Source organism: Globicephala melas, chromosome 14 (genome assembly GCF_963455315.2).
Source record: "Globicephala melas chromosome 14, mGloMel1.2, whole genome shotgun sequence".
Classification (NCBI taxonomy): Eukaryota; Metazoa; Chordata; class Mammalia; order Artiodactyla; family Delphinidae; genus Globicephala; species Globicephala melas.
The window spans coordinates 18,170,868-18,191,246 of NC_083327.1; the positions used below are offsets into that span (position 1 = coordinate 18,170,868).

At 37.4% G+C, this 20,379-nt stretch overlaps 1 protein-coding gene across 3 annotated transcripts in view; it reads left to right on the forward strand.

Annotated features, from left to right (window-relative positions):
• Window positions 1–20,379, forward strand: part of CYB5R4 (cytochrome b5 reductase 4) — an 88,792-nt gene that overhangs the window by 47,849 nt on the left and 20,564 nt on the right. For all 3 annotated transcript variants that reach the window (XM_060283298.1, XM_030859417.2, XM_060283297.1), the window contains exons 5-10: window positions 1,190–1,219; window positions 3,392–3,452; window positions 4,847–4,904; window positions 6,511–6,604; window positions 8,408–8,440; window positions 10,363–10,485. In XM_060283298.1, coding sequence (XP_060139281.1) covers window positions 1,190–1,219; window positions 3,392–3,452; window positions 4,847–4,904; window positions 6,511–6,604; window positions 8,408–8,440; window positions 10,363–10,485 — 399 coding nt within the window. The remainder of the gene's footprint in view (window positions 1–1,189; window positions 1,220–3,391; window positions 3,453–4,846; window positions 4,905–6,510; window positions 6,605–8,407; window positions 8,441–10,362; window positions 10,486–20,379) is intronic.

The following is a 20,379-nucleotide window of genomic DNA, read 5'->3' on the forward strand; positions in this document are numbered from 1 at the left end:
TTGAAAAACAAAGCTCATTTTGAGGCATAATTTAAATGGTTTTCAGGTCCTGTGTCTTTTCTGAAAGTATTATCTCTCACAATGGCATGTTAAGAAAAATGGCGCTTAGTTTCAGGGGAGATGAAGTTTAATCTTGGCTTTGCTGCTAAAGAGCTGTGGGGTTCATTCAAGTCCTGACCTCTGATTTTCAGCCTTTAATGAGGGGAGCAGATGATAAATTTGGTGTATGTTGTTAAGATCCCTTTCAGCTATGAACTTATTTCAGTAAAAAGGGGAAAATAAAAAGAATGGTTATCTGACCTCCTTAATCATGGGTATTTTATGGCATGTGAGTGAAGTGGTAGTAATTATGGGATCTCTGGCTGATTGAAAATCAGAACATAAAAAAATTTGAAAGCTTTGATATACGTACTTTGGTTTATTTTTCTACAAAACAAGGTGATGTCACCTTAACAAGTAATGTCTGTCAATTTAGTTTACTACTTGAATATTTTGTGTTAGCTTGGCATTCTTTTTTTTTTTTAAAACTCTGGCAACTTGCTGAGGGTTTTATTTTGACATATGGTTATAAAACTTGTGGTGATCAAAATATAATATAGATTTGTGAGCTGGCTGCCATCCTGAAAGGAAACACCCATTAAATTTTTTTCTGGCTTGCACCCCTAATGATTGATTGCACTGATATACAAGTGAAAGTCTTAACATATTTTCAGCATTTTGGCCATTTAAATTTGGAGTAATAATAATCATTTTAACTGCTCACTTAGATAGGAAAGATAATAAGGTGTCTTTCTCTGGGTTAATATGTATGTTTCATATATAAAGTGTAATCTAATAAACTTTGGATAGTTTTGACTAATTTAGAATATGATGACCAGGACAAAACTTGGGTCTTTATGTGCTTTCTAAAGAAATTAATCAAGGTATTAGAGCAAAAATGTCCAAAGAAGGAGGAAAAAGCCCAGTGAAATTGGAGACAAATGCCTGCAGAAATGGCCTGCTGTCTTCAGAGATGAAATTTCTTACTTAAAGTATAGGCCATCTGTTTATCAGCCTTATTTCTCTCCTCAGGCCTCGGAAGAAAGCCCTTCAAGAAGAGGGCTGTTACCTTTAACTCAATAATATTAACCGATCTTCTCTCTGATGTTACAATATTCTTACCTAACTTTTTTTCTAAACCACTGTACAGACTATCATGAGGAAAAGAGACTCTTAAACGGTAAGCCATATACATTTATAGTAAAAAATGAATCATATTCACATGACTGTGTACAGTATTGCCTCACAGAATTATTTGGGGTATTTAGATATTTTTTATACAAAGGATGTGTTTACTTGCCTAAGCTTAGAGGATTTGGCAGAGAACTTTGTAGATCCCTTATTGCAGCCCTCCTTTTTTTTTTATCTTTATATATTGATGTTTTTATTTTATAGGATAGATTTTTTTCAGGAGTGTAATTACTGTTTACATTCTTTTATATATACATATCTTTATCAGAGTATAATTGCTTTACAATGTTGTTAGTTTCCGCTGTACAACAAAGTGAATCAGCCATATGCATACATATATCTCCCCATATGCCCTCCCTCTTGAGCCTCCCTCCCACCCTCCCTTTCCCACCTCTCTAGGGGGTCACAAAGCATCGAACAGCTCTGACTCTTACCATAATCCCTTCTATAACATCCCTGAACATGTGTTCATCTGCCCTTAGCTTGAATACTCATGGTGACTAGGAGTTCCACCCTCAGAGGCCAGGCTGAATGTGTGCCTCCCTCAGGCACGGGGTGCTCTTCCAGTGTCTACACAGATGCTGAGCAGCCAGCCTATTAGTCTCCCCTCCTCTGGGCTCGGCAGTTCTGGCTTCCTCAGCCATTCAGTATGACTTGGAATTATGACTGGCACTGCCACTAACCCCCCCAAAAAGTTTGGTATGACACTTATGAAATGCACGGGGCTACTCTGACTGAACCGTATTACTAATGTATGTTTAAAAATTGGGTTTTTTTCCCTCCCTATTTGCATAAGAAAGTTATAGAAATTCAGCTAATAAGCTGGATTGCCAGATGAATTACCTTTTCTTTTTTAACTAGAAAAGATTGTCTTATTGTAGACTACTTTATGCAATTTGTGATGTAACACCTGAAGTTGTTTGTCTGACAGTATCACTGATAGTATCTTTGGAGCTCTTGCGTGTTCTCAGAGTTTTCAAAAACAGTGAGAAAACCAGAGCCTTGAAAATGTGATGTTGAGGACTTCCCTGGTGGCTCAGTGATTAAGAATCCGCCTGCCAATGCAGGGGACAGTGGTTCGAGCCCCGGTCCGGGAAGATCACACATGCCGCGGAGCAACTAAGCCCGTGAGCCACAACTACTGAGCCTGTGCTCTAGAACTCATGAGCCACAGCTACTGAAGCCTGTGTGCCTAGAGCCCGTGCTCCGCAACAAGAGAAGCCACCCCAATGAGAAGCCCATGCACCACAACGACGAAGAGTAACCCCAGCTCGCCACAACTAGAGAAAGCCCGCGTGTAGCAATGAAGACCCAATGCAGCCAAAAATAAATTAAAAATTAAATCTTTAAAAAAATAAAAATAAAATTTGATGCTGGGGCACATCCACAAGAATGTCTAAAATGAAAAAAGACAGAATACCACGTGTCAGCAAGGTGGTGGAGCAACAGGGCTCCCATACACTTCTGGTAGAAAGTGTAAATTGGTATTACCACTTTGGAAAACTGTTTAGCAGTATTTACTAAAGCTAAACATATACATGTCCTATATACCTACCAGAAATGTAGATGGATGTTCTTTAAGAATGTATATGTACATGTACAAGAACATTTATAACAGCACTACACGTAACAGCTAAAAACTGCCCAAATGTCCATCAACAGGAGAATGAATAGGTTCCGGTATATGGTATGTTCATACAGTATAGTAATACTCAGTAATAAAAAGGAACAAACTACTGATGTATTCAGCATCCTGGATAAAATCTCAGAAAGCTCCAGACCTGATTTATTGTTTACTATTAATCATGCTGATTTGACATTAACTGAAATGTCTATAGAGCTGGACCAAAAAAGCCAGACCAAAAGAGAACATATTTTATTATTCCATTTTTTATAAAGGCCAAATGCAGGCAAAAACTAATCATGATGTTAAAAGAATAGTGGTTACCCTTGGGGGAGGGGTGCTGAGTGGAAGGGGGCACAGGGAGGTGCTGGCTACAAGAGTTTGTTTTACTTATGAAAATCCATTGAGTAGTACATTTATGACTTGTGTCCTTTTATAATATTTCAATAAGAAGTTTACTGAAAAGATGGGGGAAAAAAAAAAGAAAAATTATACATGGATGAACTGTAGCTATTTTGTTTGTTTTTCTTTGTGAAGGCATGCTTCCCAAGAGCCAAGTGACAGATCCACTTGCCAAAGAAGGGCCTAGTTCTCCAAGGTATGCATCCTTGTTTTACTTTTTTAAAGCGTAATCAGTTCTACACCAAAATATACACGTTAAAAAAATGGCTCTAAGTTTGATTTATTGCTTATTTTATTAATTATGCTTCTTTGACACAACAACTGTAGTGCCTCATTTATCAGGCATTGTTGGAGAATGAGCTGTTCCGTAAATATGAATTTTTAACATAACTGAAGTTTAACCCATTTTAAACACCACAACTTTAAAAAAGAACTATTTTTTGTGATTATAAAATATACATTCATGGTAGAAAACTTGGAAAATAGAAATACAAAAGAAAGTGATAGAATCAGTTGTAATCCCACCAACCCTGGATATAGACTCTTAATATTTGGTTTATTCCACACAGTTTATTCATGTGATACCTATTTCCATACTATTCTATTTTGATAATACAGTATTACAGTATATTCTATGATCAATTTCCTATGTCATGAAAGATTCTTCAAAAGCATTTTTTGTCTGTATTCTATCATGTGATGGAAATTGATCATAGAATATCCATAATTTATTCAACTATTTTATTTTTTGTGTGTCTAGTTTGCTTTATCAGTTTTTAATGGAAATCCTTCAGAATGTATTGTACCCTGTCTTAGTAAATTAAGCAATCCATGTATATTTTTGTTAATGATATTTCAGATGCCCTTAGTGTTATGTGTGTTACTTGTAGTCTTTCTCTTACCCCCTTTCCCCCTATCATGAGTCTATAACAGCAGCTTCTGGCTCTACTTGCTATACCTGTTAAATTATTTCATATTCAATTTTAAGTTAAGGGCCTGAGGATACCTCCTAGCATTCACATTGGGGGCCTGTATACAGGTAGTAAGTACAAAAACAGAATCAATTTGATCAATAGCTATTACAAAACCGAAGACTTAGTTTTTCCTTAAGTTTTTACTGTTGACCATTAAGCATCCTTGGTGAGTTAATTTCTTGAGGAGTAATAACATATTTGTGACAGGGAGGAGTGAAGGTAATAAGCATGTAGATTTTGTCATGCTCCTTCAGAAAACATGTTGTGCTACTGCTCTGATAAAAGGAATTTTAGATGTGTAACCTTTATAAAAAGTGCCTTCTCAAGGATCTTGTTTGTTTTTATCCAAGTTAGAATACATGGATGTGTAAGTATTTTAAATTGAGAAATAATTGCTTTATTATTTATTTCATGGTAACACTACTGATTATTTAGAAAAAAACCTTTACCTAGAGAAATATATTTCTCACTGTAGATTTTGAACTATGTTTTAAATCATGTATTTATTGTGTCATATTTTATATTTTTTAATTGTATATATTTTAAAATTATGTATTTAATGATTTAATATATGTTACTGCACATGATTATTTATTCTTTTTAAAATATTTTACAGCTACGACTGGTTCCAAACAGACGCTTTAGTCACCATTGTCATATATACTAAACAGAAGGTAAACACATTTTTAAGATCAGAAAAAAACAAAAAAGTAAATAATAAATGTGAGCTATGCGCAGGTGTACTTTTCTAAGAGCTCTTCTTGTATTAACTGACAGCAACTCTGTGAGGTAGATCCTTTCGTTACCCCTATCTTACAGATGAGGAAACAGAAATTAAGTAGTTTACCCAAAGTCACACGGTAAGTGGCAGATCTAGCCCTTTGAACCCAGGCAGGCTGGCTCCATAGTATGTGCCCTTAACAACCATGCCATAGCACCTTAGGGAAAAAATAGACGAGGAAGAAGCATATTTTATATGCTCTTCTGTGATTTTTTTTGTGTTTAAGCATGGATAACAGCAGTGAGAGTCCCCGTTTAACTTCACCATACGAACTAATTTCCTGCACTTAAATTGGAATTCAAGAGCCAGGAGAGGCTGTACTGCTGGAGCTTAGTATGCTTAAGCCACTAACGGGGTTCAGTTAATGCCCTCTGAAAACTAAAATTAAGGAGTTAATTCATTCACTAAGTGTTTATTGAATCCCTGCTTCATTTTCAACACCATCGTAGAATTCAGGAATCTAATGATGGGCCAGTTTCATAGAGACTGAACTCTCACCAGGCTTACAGTCCAGCTGGGAAATCAGATAAATAAGCAGGCAACTTACATCTCCAGACACATCCTCCAGCAACTGGCAAGGTTCCCACACTTGAGGAACTGTGGAGATTTAAAGACAAGTTCTGGCAGCTAGGAATTTCTGAGAACTCATGCTACTTCTGTAGTAGCAGAACCACATCTGAGCTGGTGAGTGCCTCCTACTCCTGCAGCAGGATCTGATGGCTCCGCAGGAGTGACCAGCCTCTGCATGAAAGAGCCAAGAGGCCCAGAGAGGCACTGCTTGTCCCGCCTTCCACTCCCTCTTGGTATTGTCTCCTAACCAAGCAGTCCTGAACCAAGAGGACAGGGCCTGGCAAGGTTGGGGTCTGTGTGCTTTCATTGGTGATATCAGTGAAGCGCAGAGGATGGATGATTAAGGGAAGGGGGAAGGTTTCTACGTGGAATAATGTATTCAGTGTATGGTGTAAACGATAGGCACCAAAATAACTTGCACCAAAGCTATGTAGAAATTAGAGACATCTAAAAATTTGTTAGTGAATTTATTATTATTATTATTTTTGATACGCTGAGCCTAAGAGGTTGTGTTATTTGCACAGTGTCACATAATAGTGGAAAGATAAAAATGAACACAGATATCTTGGCTTCTTGTCTGATTCTAATTTTTTTTCCAAATTATTTATTCAACAAATATTTGAGCACCTACTTGGTGCTGAGCAATATTCTGAAGACAGTATTCTGCCCCTTACACTTAGAGCTTAAAGACTAGTGTGTAAGGTAGACATTAAGCATAGACAAATGCATAGTTAAAATTGTGATATATACTTTGAAGGAGAAGAACTGGGTTGTATGAGAGAGAAAAAAACCGGAATAATGTGTATTTAGCTTGTGGGTTCTGTAAATAAGTACCATATGAACTTTCACCGATCAGCTTAAAAGTATAGTAATAGGAGTTTGGTGAAAAGTTTACTTTTTAATCTTTCTCTTTTTGATTTCCATTTAAGGATATCAATTTAGACTCAGTAATAGCTGATCACCGGGATGATTCCTTTAGAGCAGAAACAGTTATCAAGGATTATTCATATCTTATACATATTGGTAAGTACCTTATTCTGTATTAATGGAAACAACTTTTGTTTCCTTTAGGTATAGTAGTTACTGGTGTAGAGTCTCGGTACCTATAATATTTTATGTGCCATTGTCATTTTGGTTTGTCATTTTTGATCTTTTTTTTCTGTTATTTCTTTATACTAAGGAAAGTGCTAGCAAATGGCAGTACAACCTCACTTTTCCCAAGTTTAAACAATTAGGTGCGATCAAAATCAATAATCATATGAAATACTTGTTGGCCCAGCTTTGTAAGACTCTGTAACTTTACCTACAAATAAATCTCCGGAGGCCTGCCTGTCATGTGCTTCCGCTGAGTAGACATCACCAGGCACTGTTCTATCGGCCTGTCTCTTGCCAGCCGCAAGGTTATACTGTACCCTTCAGCTGCCTGTCCCTTCATGGGCAAAGACCTACCATACAGTTCACTTCTCTCTGTTTTGAGAGGTTACAGATCTATCAGGGGAAAGAAATCAGGACTAAAATCTAGAATCAAGGTAGCAGATTCTTAATCCATTTCTCACCCATAATGACTCTAGGAGTTCATCATTTTCTCCTTTAAAGAAGGTAATGTTATTCTAGTTAGAAATGAAACAAACCAAAACAGCAAGAAGAAAACTGTATTTTAAGCACACATTCTTATGTAAAGAACGTTTCATTTACTTTTGCAAAACAGAGACTGAAATTCTCCAGGCCTCAGATGACTCGCGATTCAGCTCATGGCTTTACCATATTAATGAAGGACGTTTAGTCCTGAATTTGATTGGAGTTGATAAATGTTTTTTCTTTCTTATTTTCCCCCCACTCATTAATCAACCTCAAATATTAAACATTTCTTCTAGAAATACATGCTACCCTATTTTTTGCTAGCATAAGATCAAATATATATTGCCTCTTAGGGAGAGTTTTAATCAAAAACTCAGATGTCTAGAAAAGTATACATTATTCATTAGCTCTATCATGATTTTTCTTTAAGGAAGACCTCTGTGTCAGCATTTACTATGTTTCAAATACTTTATGGCTAGTTCTGTTCACACTGTAGCTAACTGTATCTTGCACACATATAAACAACAAACAAAAATTCCACAGTCAAAAATGTGAAACTCCTGGTTGCTAATATTAGATCAGAAGGACTAAAATAATGCAGAGTCTTAAGTTCCACATAACTATTAACACAGTGAACTTTAGAGCAGTTGTTTGTAAAAATACTTCTTGCATCACCCCCTCCTGGAATGTAAGTTCCATAAGAGCAGGGATTTTTCTCTTTTACTAACTGTGATAACTGTAACACCTGGAAAGTGCATAACACGCATAGATGCCCAATAATTTTCTTTTTCAATAACTGAATGAATATTCAACTTAGAGAACAGTAAGAAAGGAAACGCTGAGCTAGACCCAGTCCTGGCCTGTATTCAACACACGCACGTGCACACCCTGGAGTATGTGTGTTTCACTTGCTATCTCTCCCTGCCTTGCTCCTGTCTTGGTTTGTAGCATTGTCAATCTGGGACTGTCCTTGCACCAGTGTGGGTTATCCACCTGTGGGCAATTGAGTATTTACTCCTTAATTAATAGGGAGAGAAATGGAAAAATTGAAGACACATATTTAAGTAATTTGTCTCAAAACATTGTATACAGTAATTTGGTTGTGTTCAGTTTCTTTCTTTTGATTTCTCAGGATATGTTTGAGAGATGTGGAATGGTGCATGAAAGAACCATTTTAATGATCTTATATGGTGTTTGTAGACCATAGGAACTGAAGTTGGATCTTAACTGAAATTTTTTTTTCTCCAGCCCTAAGTCATGAGATTCAGGAAGATTTTTCTGGTAAGCTACCAAAAATAATTTATCTATGTACATATACACACACACGGGGGCGTGGACAGCATTTGTCTTATTATTCATTTGTATATTTTCATGTTGCAGACAAGGACATGATGTTTTCTATATAAGCAAGTACATTAATTTTTAAACGTACTCTTTTCCCTCTGGTTTCAGTTCCCCCCACGCCTTTTTTCTTTCCCCTTTTTCATCTCTTTTCCCTTTCCTTTTCCTCTCCTTAGAAAAAAAATTCCCGTCCCCATTCTTCCTTCCGGCCCTACTCCTGACATGCAGCTTGTAGAAATATACTTAACCACACCAGACAAATTTTTCTTAGGTGTATATATTCAAATATTTAATATTGACAGAGCACATTAATTATGACTATTTCTGCATGTAAATACACAACGTGGATTTTACACAGCTGTTTAGCAATAGAAGACTCATCAAAGAATGGTGGTTTCTTGTTTTTCATGTTTTTCTTTAGCTTTATTGAAATATAATTGACAAAATTAGAATATATTTAAAGATTTAAAGTATACAATGTTATGATTTGATAAAGGTATATGCTGTGAAAAGATTCACAGAATCAAATTAATTAACACATCCATCACCTCACATATTTACCTTTGTGTGTGTGTGTCTATGCATATGAACACAAGTTCTGTTGTCTTAGCAAATTTCAGGTATACAAGACAGTGTCATCAACTGTTGTCACCATGTTATACATTAGATCCTCAGACCTTATTCATGTTGTAGCTAAAAGTTGGTACCCTTTTATCAAGCTCTCTCTATTCCTCCCTCCCCCTGCCCCAACTCCTGGCACTATTTTGCTACTCTCTGTTTCTATGAGTGTGAATTTTTTTTTAATTCCACATATAAGTGATACCATGCACTATTTGTCTTCTCTGTCTTATTTATTTCACTTAACATAATGCCCTCTAGATTTATCATACGTTGTCGCAAGTGGTAGGATTTCCTTCATTTTTTAAGGCTGAATAATATTCCATTCTGTATTCATATATACATGTGGTTTCTTGTTTTAAAGTACTGTCAGAGTACCTTACACCGGTTCTATACCTTCCCTTTTCTTTATACCATAGTAAGTTCTGTAAATTGTATAAATTAAGCTCTTTAAAGTCAAGGACTTCTTATGTTTGTTAAACTTCAAATCAGTGCTTACTGAATTGAATTTATTTGAATAATCTGTGTTTAAAAGTTGTTAAATTGCTACTGAATTATGTGTTTACAGTGAGGAAGGACAGATTGTTTCTAAAGATGAAAAGAAATATACTTTAGATCTTTAAAAGCACATTCAATTCATAAAATTTAATCAATTTTAAAAGTTTATTTTATTATTGTACTCATGTATTCTAAACTATTTTAAACATTCAAAAATAAAAAGAGAATCTAAAAGATTTTTAATTGTCAAAGATTGACATGCACTTTGTTGGGATTCATTCTCCTGAAGCTTTTTCTATGTTTATTGGGCTCAATATTGGTTTACTGAATTCACTCATAAGAACCCCTCAGATCCCAAGAAATGTTAAAAGAGTATAAATTAAATTTGCTTTTGTGGATCCATTCAATGGCTAATTTGTATATTTAAGTTTTTTTTTTAAGCTATGTGTTAATTAGTTGCCATGGCTCTATTTGAGCTTGTATGAAAACTAGCATTATGTATTAGTTTGGCCCTTGATAAATTAATTTGAAAGAAGTTAATCTGAATCTAACATAAACTGGATTTAACACCATATAAGGCATAAACAATTTTGATGAACATGTACACAAAATTTTATTTATCTCACAAATGCTCAGTGTCATTCATATCTGATTGGGACATTTGGGTTGTTTGAGAAAGATTGGTTTAAAAGTAAAACCTTATATTTAGTATCAATGAATACAAATGCAATTTATCTTCTTTTCAGTGCGAGTTGTTGAGAATGTGGGAAAAATAGAGATTGTCCTGAAGAAAAAAGAGATTACTTCTTGGAAATGCCTTGGTCATCCCCTGGAGAATCATAATTCACTTATTCCAAAGAAAGATACAGGTAGGCTGTGCTATTATTTTGAGTCCTGGGTTAATGAAAATGTTGTGTCAGTGGCTCAGTTGTATCCGAGTTTGGAAGGCCACTTGCAGTGAGCCAAAGGGTCCTTGTATCTCTCTCTGTGGAGTTGAAAGGGACATTGTGTCTGTTATCCTTCTTTTTTTTTTAAAGCAGAAATTAAATTTATGACTCTGCTATCTAATGTTTAGACATAACAAAGGTCATTAGGTAATGATACCTAAATGTAGAAACCCACTCAAACTCTTGTCCAACCATTCACTCCTTGAGGTTTTTTTTTTTTTTATAAAAGGTACAGAAACAAGTTAAGTTTATGCCTGTAGGCACATCTAGTTTTTTTCTGTTAGAGAAGGCTCATTTACTGTCTCTCTGCTTACCTAAACCAGTTTCTGAGTTTATTCCTAAAGGGTGACACCATTCATTTCCTTCCTTTCTTTATTTTTTAAAGCTTTGTATGTAACTATAACATTTATAGGCAAAGGTGCATATTACAAGTGTTCTACTTGATGAATTTTCACAAAGTGAATGCACTCCATATTTTCTCTTTGAAAACTGGTAGGATTTGCCTCTTCCAAGTGTTTTGAAATTTCACGGTTTGATATACCTTAATGGGGGGTCTGCTTTCAACTTCTGTGCCGAATATTCATCCTCTTTGCTAATATTTCCATTACAGAAACTTACGACCCTCGGGCCTGGGGAATACTGATATTTCTTCCCTCCATGGTCTGTGCTTACTTTCTAGAAATAGTCTTGCTTTAAGCCTTCTTAACCAGTTCTCTGATTATCTTGTCTTTTCTCTCTCATTTTCAATTTTGTCCTTTTCTTCTACTTTTTGGGAGATTTCTTCAGCTGTGTCTTCTAGCTCTGCTGTTGTGTTACTCATTTCTACTCTCATATTTTTAACTTTGGAGAACTCTTTAGATTTTTGTTCCTTTGTTTTAGCATCCTGTTTTCTATCTTCTGTTTTTAAGAATTATAGTGTTTGAGAGTTTTTGTCTCCCTGTGTAGCCTCTATTCCTACAGTTTGTTTATTTTGGTCCGTCTTTCATATTAGATGCTTTCTTTGAATGTCTGCTGATCCTTGACCATCTGCTCATACTTCAGAGTGGAACTCTAAAAGCTGATTGGAAACTCTGTGCCTGTGGGTGTGGCTTGTTGACAGTAATATTTACTATGTGGCTGGATGGTTTCTTCGGGAAAAGTCTGATGCCAGTATTTTGTCAGAGTCTCTAGGGTAAACAGTCTTCTACCTCGCATCCAGCATTTCAGAAGTTATGTGGGAAAAGAAGGCTGGGATATCTGTAAACTTAATTTCCTTTTTTTTTTTTGCCTAGTATACTATATTAGTCTACTAAGGCTGCTGTGAAACAGTACCACAGACTTGGTGGCCTAACAACAGAAAGTTATTTTCTCACAGTCTGAAGGCCAAAAGTCTGAGACTAAGGTGCTGCCAGGGTTGACTTCTCCTGAGGCCCCTCCTTGGCTTACAGATGGTTGTGTTCACACGGTCTTCCATCTGTGTCCCTATTGCCTCTTCTTATAAGGACGTCAGTCACATCGGATTAGGGACCACCCTAATGACCTCATTTTACTTTTTGCAATACACTGTCGCCAAATATAGTCACTTTCTGGGGTACTGGGGGTTATGACTTTAACGTTGAAAATTGAGGGGGACACAGTTCAGCCTATAACATATACCCAATCTAGAGACCCTTTGTTTTGCCCTCTACGGAGAGAGCAAAATCCTGATATTTTGCTAGAATAGGAGAGAATCAGTCATGTGGCCGTGTGAAGTAGGGGAGGACTTCAGAAAGCAGGGGAGGCAGCATCTAGGCTTCTTCAATGAACTTTCTTCCAGAAAGTGGTTTTAGCTCTGCCTTCACTCTGATTCTAGATACTTGGTCCTGCCAATTTCTGAGCCTCAAAGGCTCACGTTACAGATGGGTTGATTTTTGGCTTTTTGTTTGTCTAGCTTAGGATTTAGCTTTACGGAGTCTACTGAGTCAGTTACCAGTCGTTTCTTTGCTTTGTCAGCTCCCAAACTTCTGTTGCTTTTTTATTTCTGTTCTTACTGTCCTTGCAGGCTAGGCCTTAAAAAACAAAACACACACACAGAGAAAAAAAACCATCTTTGTTGTTATTTTAGGGAGGGGTTAGAAGAAACTAACTGTATATATTCAGTTTAGCATCTTTAAATATTTAAAATTATAAAAATATATTTGTGGATAGTATTTTAATTTTCAGAAAAGTATCACGTAGCTATATTTTGAGTACATACTGTGTGTAGAAGGCTATTTTAGGTATTGTGGTACGAAACAAATAAAAGGCATCAGAAATTATTTTCCCAGGTGGAAGAAAGAACATACACAAACATGAGACTGAAGAATACTTGTACCAAGAAATAGGCCAGTAAGAGCAAGTTACATAGTGCAGACTTGAATGTATTGTAAGTTTACCTTAAGTGAACTAACAGATGCAGATGAATTTGACCTTAAATGACTCTCCATGAATGAAGGAGGTGAATATCAAGCAATGTTTTGAAAGTGGCTTTAAAAATCCCAAAAAAACTATGAAGGGCTTTCCAGGTATCATTACTGGGTACTTACTGTGCCAGACCTTTTGCAGGTGGTAGAGAAAGGAAATGTAAGCCATATGTGGGAAAATTCAAATAGAGCCATTTTCCCAGGGCAGGAGGTCTCAATTGTGTGGTATAAGGTAGGGAGAGAGAACATAGAGGAATAACTGAGTGATGTAGCAGATCAGAAGAGAATAGGTAAAAGACAGTGAAAATGAAAAGAGATATCATTAAAGTGAAATCTGTTGCGCTGAAATTATCTGACTCTCTAGTGATTGGAAAATCATAGCAAACCAAGTAAAAGCTAAGTCCTAGAAATAAATGAGACTGAGAACGCAGGCTGACCTCCATTTGGAAATAGAATGAACATTGCTCAAGTATTCTCTTCTATAATTTGAGGCTTTCCATGAACTCTTTCATCCCTGCCATAAATTTTGGCTTGAATCATGAACCATCATAGTTCGCTTTAGCTTTCTTGTCTGAAATTAGAGCCATGCATGTATTTTTCAGTGAATTAGATTTTCCACTTTGGAAAATGACTCAGAGTTCAGGGGATTTTTTTTTTTTAATTTGTTTGACAGAATTAGCATAGATAATTTCTTCTTCGTCCTTTCTCTTCCTTAAATCATGACAAAAACTATAGGTTATTTTCCACACTAGCAAAGCTGAATACTTACATGATCAGAGTATTATGATTAACTTGCTGTCAGTAGCTTCAAATGTTCAGTCTATCACATGGCTCCTGGGTTTTCAAGGAGGTTTTCATGCTGGCTTCCTCTTACTGAAATTTCGTAGTTTAAGAAATAAGCATGTAAGTTGAAGACTTAGTGCACTACCTTCTCATGTCACATCTAGAATTTACTTACACAAAAGATTCAAATATAACAAAGAACATAGTCAGAGAAGAGAAACTACTTCGTTTTTACATTTAATCCAGCTGTAATAGTTAGTAAATTAAATTATATGACTAGAACCAAACTACCATTTGTAACTTGGGCGCTTCCAATTATTTTCTTCTTCCCAAAGATGAATAGATGAAGATTATGAGTGAGTAGTTGTGTGTGTGTGTGTCTGTGTGTGTGATGACTAACAAACTTGTGTCTATTAAGAGTCAAAAACAATAGATAATTGGATTGCTATTTCTGTATCCAACCTAAAGTTTATTTTAATTGTGATTGCCTTTAATATGGGAACTTAGATCACCAGACAAAGGCAGTTATACAGATTTGCCAACAAACAACTCAGTAAATGAATATTGGGATACAAAATTATAAACAAGATTTAGAAAAATTGTGTCATAATTGTGGTATGTCAGCAGCTGTTTATAAACCTTTAGGTTAAATATATATAGAATCTATAACTGTCTTTACAATTCAAGTTGAACTGTATGAAATCACTGATATTTATCTTTTAACCTAAAAAAATGGCAGTTTCTCATTATTTGAACTATACTTTCCTCAGGGCTTCCTAACTGCTCACACCACACACGCGTGCGTGCACACACACTGAAGTACTGTCTGTAGGTGTAAACGTGCTTGTCAGCACTCTGTGAGCAGTCACTTAATGGAGGCTTTCTGTGGAGCCTGTGATTCTGCAGGCAAGCTGTTCGCCGCCACAGTGAACCACAGCTCTTGTTGCAGGGGTAGAAAGAACCGCCCTCACCCCTCCCCTCCCCTTCCTTGCCTGCGCATCCGTGTTTCTTTGCTGCCTAAAACAAGCATTCAGAATTACTGGAAAAGAAGAAAATATTGTAGATAGCAAAGAGAAACTTCATTGTGCTTTGTTCTCTTAAATTGTCTGCTCAGCCCAGCAGGTGTAAAGTTGTTGCTTGCACAGTAACTATAAGATGCTTTGGCATTTTGCTGTCTTCTTATTTCTAGCGGAATGGCCTGAATATGAAGAAACACAGAATAGATGGGGCAGGCTGTAAATGAGTAAGAAATTATTTACTATATTAAAAGGTAGACTAGAAGAAGTTTAAAAACTTAGAATTCGGGCAGTTCAGGCACTTCAGTGTATAATGTTGGCTGAATTATTCGTTATGGAACTGAGGAAAAGTGATAAGCACAGAAATGTTCAAATCTAGTGACAACCTTGCTATGATGTGGACCTCATTGTCTAAGGGCCCCATTGAATCTAGTCTTGGAGAAAGAGCTTCCTTTCTCCTAACTTAATGCTAATACTTAAGTCTATAAAATCCTCACTTTGAAAGAAGGATTCAACTCACATCAGTCTAGGTGAGGTAGTAAAAGACCTGAATACACTTTAGGTATATATGTTTTTTTAAATAATTTTTTATGTCTTTTTAAATAAATTTATTATTTTATTTATTTATTTTTGGCTGCATTGGGTCTTTGTTGCTGCGTGTGGGCTTTCTCTAGTTGCGGCAAGTGGGGGCCACTCTTCGTCGAGGTGCACAGGCTTCTCATTGCGGTGGCTTCTCTTGTTGCGGTGCATGGGCTCTAGGCATGCAGGCTTCAGTAGTTGTGGCACACGGGCTCAGTAGTTGTGGCTCGTGGGCTCTAGAGTGCAGGCTCAGTAGTTGTGGCACACGGGCTTAGCTGCTCCATGGCATGTGGGACCTTCCCGGACCAGGGCTCAAACCCGTGTCCCCTGCATTGGCAGGCAGATTACTAACCACCGTGCCACCAGGGAAGCCCACTTTAGGTATATTTTTAACAGTAATAGTTAAAACAGAAAGGAATCTATGCTTTATTGTCAATTTACTAATACTGCTTCATTAGGTTTTATCCCAGTATATGGAAAAATGTGTGCCCGTACACGTTTATCATCCTAGTGTTTGAAGCTGTGTTATGAACATATTCTTATTCATATATTCAAGAGTGGTTTGGGTGAGGATGATAAAACTATACTACTAGAGGTTAAGTGGAAGTCTTACCAGAGTTAGTGAAAAGGCTGAATAATTTTTAAAAACAGTAAAATAAATGCAATTATATAATACTTTTAAAAGTATATAATAACTAAAACTTTGTTGTTTCTTCAGCATAGGAAGGTATTCTAGTGACTTCATGGGTTTGAGTTACTTTATCCATAGTCAGAAATGTTAGATATTTGTACAGTTCTTGAAAATAGTTTGTTCTCAAGTGTTCTGCAGACCTCTGCTCTACCAGCTGAGCTATGGAAGTCTCCGCTTGTTCTCAGGGGTTCTGAACATCATCCCTGCACACAAGTTCATTGCTCATCAAGGTCACTGTCTTGGCAGAAACAGACAGCCAGCAAGGCTAAATCAGGCTGACCCCTGCTGTATGAACTGTGACAGATTCTGTAAAGGAAAAACTCAGATTTTTCTTTCCTGTGTAGGAAGAAAACTCCCTCCCTCCCTATTGTCTTTCTCTCCTATGTGTCTCCTTTACTGTTCACACAGAACGCTTCACTTCTGACACTTCTGGTCCCAAATACATGGAGATTTTCCTCCACAGCAAGCAGTTCTTTGCAGTACCAGCTGGTGTCTTACAAGTTAACTCAGTTCTGACACTGTCTACCTGGAGACACCATCGGATCCCACAGGTTAAGGGCTCAGTCCCATGTGATCCCTCCCCCCGTCCCCCAACACACACACACTTCAGATGCCAGTGGCAAGCCCAGGTTACCACCTGTCCTTTTGACCAACTGGCTATAGATGGGAGGTTCCAAAGACCCCTTCCCTGGGCTTGATCAATTTGCTAGAGTAGATCACATATGATAAAGGATACAGATGAATATCCAGATGGAAGACATGCAGAAGGTGAGAGAAGGTCTGGGAGGGTCCTGAGCACAGGAACGTCTGTCCGTGGGGAGTTGAGGTCTGTCACCCTCCCAGTGTTGATGTGTTTGCCCACCTGGAAGCTCTTTAAATCCCCTGCTATTGGGATTTTATGGAGGTTCCTCACGTAGGCATGATCAGTTATTAACTTCAGTTCCAGCCCCTCTCCCCTCTCCAGAGGGTGGGACGTGGGGCTGGAAATTCCAAACTTCTATCATAGCTGCGTCTTTCTGGTGACCGACGCTCATCCAGGAGCCCACCCAGAGTCACCTCATGAGAACAAAAATGTTCCTGGTTCTCTTATTACATAGGAATTTACAAGGGTATTAGGAATCCCGTGTTAGAGATGAGGGTCAAAGACAAATACAGTGGTTCCCCCTTTATTTGTGGTGTTGCTTTCTGAGGTTTCACTTACCGCAGTCAATCGTGGTCCAGAAATATTAAATGAAAAATACCAGAAATAAACAATTCATAAATTTTAAATTGTGCACCGTTCTGAGTAGTGTGATGAAATCTCAAGGCGTCCCGCTGGGGACGTGAATCATCCCTTTGTCCAGCACATCCCACCCATTAGTCACTTGGTAGCCTTCCGGGTTATCAGATCAGCTCTCGCAGGATCACAGTGCTTGTGTTCAGGTCACCCTTATTTTACTTAGTTATGGCCCCAAAGCGCAAGGGAGGTGATGCTGGCAATTCCAGTATGCCAAAGAGAAGCCGTAAAGTGCTTCCTTTAAGTGAAAGTTCTTGTCTTAACAAGGAAAGGAAAAAAAAAATCAAATTATGAGGTTGTTCTACATCATGTTCTACCATGAGAACAAATCTCTGTGAAATTGTGAAGAAGGAAATAGGAATCCGTGCTAGTTTTGCTGTTGTACTTTAAACTGCAAAAGTTACTGCCACAGTTCATGATAAGTACTTAGTTAAGGTGAAAACGGCATTAAGTTTGTAGAGTAAGATATTTTGAGGGAGACAGACCACATTCACATAACTTTTATTATGGCATATTGTTATAATTGTTCTATTTTATTATCAGTTATTGTTGTTAATCTCTTACTGTGCCTAATTTATAAATTACAACTGTATAATATGTACATATATATGGGAAAAACCCAGAAGTTTCAGGCGTCCACTGGGGGCCTTGGGATGTATCCCCCATGGATAAGGGGGAACTACGGTGTAAAGGACAAGAGATGCTCCTACTGTTCTTATCACTTAGGATATTATAAGAGTTTTAGGAACTCTGTGCCAGGAACCGGGGGCAGAGGCCAATATATGGATTTTCTCTTATCTCACAGCCCAGCCCCTGGTCTCTCGCCGTGAACCATTTATATCAAATGATACACAGCTAAGAAGAAACCGGCGCTTTACTAGAATCTCATACAGTCATTAATAGCTCTCCAGTCCATCACCACATCATATGAAAAATGTCTCCCAGGGCAAGACCCCTCAAGTGTGCAGACTTTCTATTCAACCTTAATAGGTTCCAGAAACCAGAGTGGTCTCAGCAACATATGGCTTCACCCTTTCAGGCATCTGATAAAATTGAGTTAAGAGACAATACCATGTCTTGCTCTGAGCCTCTTCCAAGGTGTTAATGTAATATTGGATTTCCCTCCTTACATAACCCAGTTTCTAAATGGAATGTCTATTGAATTGAATGGCTGTAGGTTGTGGGTTTTTCTGCATGGACATATCTAGGTATGTATATCAATATATTTTTAAATATTGTAGATGTTAGTATTGATGTTTGGGGTTATTTATTTTCCATTGGAGCATTTTTTAAGTGTGTAGTTCCACTAACTGGTTGCCCTATGTTGGTTCAGGAAGATCTTAGAGGAAGACATGAGTAAAGGTAGATTGCAAATTAGGAGGTGAATAAATCATACAGGTTTCCCCACTATCCAAAAGTAGAGCCTTCCTGTGGAATCTTTTGTAAGTGGAAATGGTGTAAAGGGAAGAAGCAGTTACCCTAGGACACATCTAGCTCACGGATGCACAAGGTAAACTGAGACAAAGTGCAGATGCTCACAGGCACAGTTCAAAGTCATGGCGGCTTGATGCCGAGATGCTGAGTGTAGTTCCCGGGGAAGGAGCTTGGGGTGCTACTCTCTCTACTCGGGGTGCACGCTGCCTCCGTAACAGCTCACTGCAAAACAAACGCTGAATGCTATTTTCCCTTTTCACCGTTTTTCATAAAAGTGAAAATCCTCTTTGGATTTCTTTCAGTTAGGAAAAACAGGTACTAATGTAGATTTTTCATAAAAGATAAGTGGCGTAAAGGGAAATTTCGAAAAGCGGGGGACACCTGTATTTAGGTAATTGAAAGTAGTAAAGAGTGCTAAGAAAACCTGTGGTTGATCAGAACGGTAGGAATTGGGGATGTTGAAGAAGAGATGTACCTGGGATGGATGGTGACTTGCTGAACTGGTTCCCTAATTTGGACATTAAATAGTTAGTAGGGAGTTGTAAAGGGTGGAGGGATAATCTATAAACATTTATGCTTGAACCGATGTAGTCGAAATAAGGAGGAAGATGCTAAAGAACGATGTACTATTCTAGAACGATGATTCTCAAACTCTTTGAACAAGGCCTATGAGTTGGGGTGAGAAACTCTCATAACTTGTTGCCCCATCCACATCTTCTCAAGCGACTCTGTGATCTTGGGCAAGCCGTTTAACTTCTGTAAGCCCCTGCTTCCAGCAGGGAAAATGAGAGTGGATAGGTGCTTTAAAAGTGTACTAGGGGGAATTCCGGTGGTTAGGACTCTGCACTTCCACTGCAGCGGGCACAGATTCCATCCCTGGTGTGGGAACCGAGGTCCCGCATGCCGTGTAGCATGGCCAGGAAAACAGAAAGTGTACTAGGAGCAGGAAGGAGCTGAAGGACAGGTTGAAGGCAGTATGGACTCCGAGTCCAGTGCTCTCTTCCACGTCTCTCTCCCACTGAGCTTTGTCTTTATTTTAGCCTGTGAAAGTCTACTCTTTAGAAGGAAAGCTATAGTTTCTTTTCAACAAGAAGAAAAAAGGATACCCAAATTATCATATTATCCTCAGCATTTCAGTGTTATGCTGAATGTCTCAATATTATATGTATGTTATTAAAAGAAGTTAATGTGGGATTAACAGATACACACCACTGTATATAAAATAGGTAAACATCAAGGACCTCTACTACATAGCATAGGGAAATATATTCAATATCATGTAATAATCTATAATGGAAAAGAACCTGAAAAAGAATGTGTGTTTGAGTGTGTGTGTGTGTGTGTGTGTGTGTATATATATCTATATATATCTATATATATAGATATAGATATATATATATCTATATATAGATATAGGTATATCTATATATAGATATAGATATATATATATATATATAACTGAATCACTTTGCTGTACACCTGAAACATTGAAGATCAACTATACTTCAATAAAGAAATAAAGATTAAAAAAAAAGAAGTGAGGTTTCTGGGCAGACAGTTTTCTGTCTTATGTTTTTGTTTCACCATCTCATATTTATTTTCAGTTTCTCATTTTCT